Source organism: Dipteris shenzhenensis, chromosome 12 (genome assembly GCF_047967505.1).
Source record: "Dipteris shenzhenensis isolate YYH24624 ecotype China chromosome 12, Dip_SZ_1.0, whole genome shotgun sequence".
NCBI lineage: Eukaryota > Viridiplantae > Streptophyta > Polypodiopsida > Gleicheniales > Dipteridaceae > Dipteris > Dipteris shenzhenensis.
Genome location: NC_141607.1, coordinates 39,082,065 through 39,084,672, shown reverse-complemented (window position 1 = coordinate 39,084,672; position 2,608 = coordinate 39,082,065). Strand labels below are relative to the sequence as shown.

General features: G+C 43.4%; 1 protein-coding gene across 2 annotated transcripts; it reads left to right on the top strand.

Moving 5' to 3' along the window:
- The first annotated feature begins 602 nt into the window (after positions 1-602).
- LOC147896196 (uncharacterized) lies at positions 603-2,403 on the top strand. 2 transcript variants are annotated; one of them, XM_087382986.1, is made up of 3 exons: positions 603-1,751; positions 1,837-1,996; positions 2,084-2,403. In XM_087382986.1, the coding sequence occupies exon 1, from the start codon at positions 625-627 to the stop codon at positions 1,195-1,197; it is 573 nt and encodes a 190-aa protein (XP_087239112.1). In that variant the 5' UTR covers positions 603-624; the 3' UTR covers positions 1,198-1,751; positions 1,837-1,996; positions 2,084-2,403. The 2 variants fall into 2 exon arrangements, with proteins under 2 accessions (XP_087239112.1, XP_087239111.1); XM_087382985.1 differs by having other exon boundaries at positions 1,837-2,403.
- The last annotated feature ends 205 nt before the right edge of the window (positions 2,404-2,608 follow it).

The following is a 2,608-nucleotide window of genomic DNA, read 5'->3' as shown; positions in this document are numbered from 1 at the left end:
GGCAATTCTGAGGTAGCTGTTGAGGCAGACCCACAATCCAACAAGCCAAGCACTTCTGATGACTTGACTTCTGACAACCGTTCCTCTGAAGTTGGACAAAATGAACCTCTGGATGAGGAATCTTTGGAGGCAAGAATGGCTTTACCAGAAAGTGAACATCATGCACCTGATATGTCAACCACTGAAAAACTTGAACCTGATTTTGAGGAAAGCAGTTCTGGAGTTGCTAATGAGGCAGAGCCACAATCAGAGATGCGAAATGCTCCAGAAGGCTTGAGCTCTGGCAACATTTTTACTGAGGTTGGTCAAGCAGAAGAATCTACGATTAAGGAGTTTAAAATGGAGGGTTTAGCTGATCATGGTCTTCCTTTGGATGGCAGAATGGCATTATCAGAAACTGAAAATGTCGAAAGTCAAACACCTGATATATCGGATGCCCAAACTGTGAAACCTGAGATTCAAGAGGCAGAAGGCTTCAGCCTGTCTGAAGCCAGAGTGATTGAAGAACCTGCAAAATTGAATGCAGATGACTTGCCAAATCCTGAAAGTGGTATGGTGAATACTTCAGATGCACCAAACTCACTTCAAACCAGTAATAGCTTTCAAAGCGACAGTCCATTAACGATGGAAGACGACAGTCCATTAATGATGGAAGACAGTGTAGCGAGGAATGAACATGAGGAAATAACACCTCAGGCAGGGAATGCTGAAATTGCTAGTGAGGAAAAGCAACCTGGGATCGATGGTCTGGATGATGAAACAAAAAATGCTGCCTTGGAGAATGATGCAAATGTCGGAGACACAGATGCAGATCACGTTCCAGGGACACAGCTGGATGATGAAGCGAGTGTGGTGGAAAGATCCATACAGAATGCAGATGATACACCTGCTCCAGACCTGTTTACTTCCATGATTACTGAGTGCACCAGTGCAGGTTATCCATCTGCTGTTCACACAGCTCACCTGCCCATTTTAGAAAAAGCAGAGGAGCCACATCAAGGAGAGGAACCTCATGAGGTTGACAATTTGATTGATCAGAACGGAAAGGCCGAGGAAGAAGAACAACACATCACTAAGGAGTTTACACATATAGATGCTTCAAAGGACGTTTTTGTAGATAATTCTGAAACCTTGGAATCAGATAAACCTGAGTCTCTCACAGGAACTGCTGAAGAAGTAGCCAAGACAGCAGATTGACTAGATGCAGACAGCTATAATTCACGAATAGGCCTGTAATCATGTCTAAAGCAGAAGATGAAACGCAGACATGCTGGATGATGACTCTTTTCAGTCAGGAAGAAATGGTTGGGCTAGTGACACTGGCAAAGATAGGAGAGCAACAAGAACAGTCAAGGACGGATTGTGTATGTACTATATGAAGTACTAAAGGTAGGAATGGCTCTCAATGTTGCCTCGAAATGAATGACAGGATGGTTACTAACATGAACACGATAAGTGCTGGAGGTTGAAATACAGTTGGCACCTGTGGCTCTCAATGCCTTGAAATGAACTAGACATTGTGGCGACATATGCTGTTAGTATCATGGACTCCATCTACAGAGAAGCCTGCCATAGTTGAAAGATAACTCTAGGGGTCTTTAACAAGTAGATGCATATGGTACAATCACTTCTGATGACAACTACCAAAAGTCCTCAAAGTGCTGGCAGGTTATAAGTCTACAGCAAGAACTCATCCTGCACCCGGCCAGCCTGTGCAGGGATAAGAATGGAGCTTTCTCCGTCTAAAAAAGGTACGTGATATTTGGACACGTTATTTTGCTTCGAGTCAACAAATGAGGTCTAATTTAACGGCTAATCAAATCCGACTGGAAACAGGCAAACCAGGATACCTTGCAACCGGTGTATGTTTTGGGTAGCGCAAGGCGAGCAATCGGACCGACTCTTAACCTTCTTAGGGACTGATGGTAACATAGGATGAGGAGTAGCAGATCCTCATGTGGGCAGTCGTTTCTGTTGCTGTTGGGCATCGATTCAGGTAAGCGGCGCCCAATTACACTAATTGAGTTTCAATCAGAAAGGGGATGTGATTTTAACAACAGTTGTATGATGGGCATTTTCACAGGTGTGCATACTGACGGGCTTATTTGCTGTGCCCGAGGCACAAGTTAACTAGGAGTGTTAGATGTCTCCACTTTGGCTCTTTTAATACGCTCAAAGGGAATTCTGTTACAGCTGCAAGTACATGTCCTAGTTGAGTGTGGTGTTTTAGCATGCCTTTGCCTTGTTAGAGGGTGTTGTGATTTCCCAAGAAACATTCCATGCTCTGTTTTTTTTTTTTTTTTAAAAGTGCATGGATGTCACTCCATCAAAGTTTATGTTTCTTGGCCTTGCCTTTCCACGCAAACCTTCTCTAAACATCTTTTCTTGTGGCAAGGCCTATGGTGAACCCATCATTGGTTTGTTTTTTGAACAGCTTTGTTGGTTAAGTTTGGTGTTTAAAAGCCTCTCTCTCTCTCTCTCTCTCTCTCTCTCTCTCTCTCTCCCCATTAGTTCCTTGATTCCCTAAATGCTCACTCAATTGCTCCATTATTCTTGCTCGAATAAATCACAAGGTAGTGCTCACAAGACTCATGTGTTTTATTTATGA

Bases quoted from the DNA above. Each gene is read 5' to 3' on its own strand.
- LOC147896196 (XM_087382986.1), top strand. From the start codon at position 625: ATGGAAGACGACAGTCCATTAATGATGGAAGACAGTGTAGCGAGGAAT.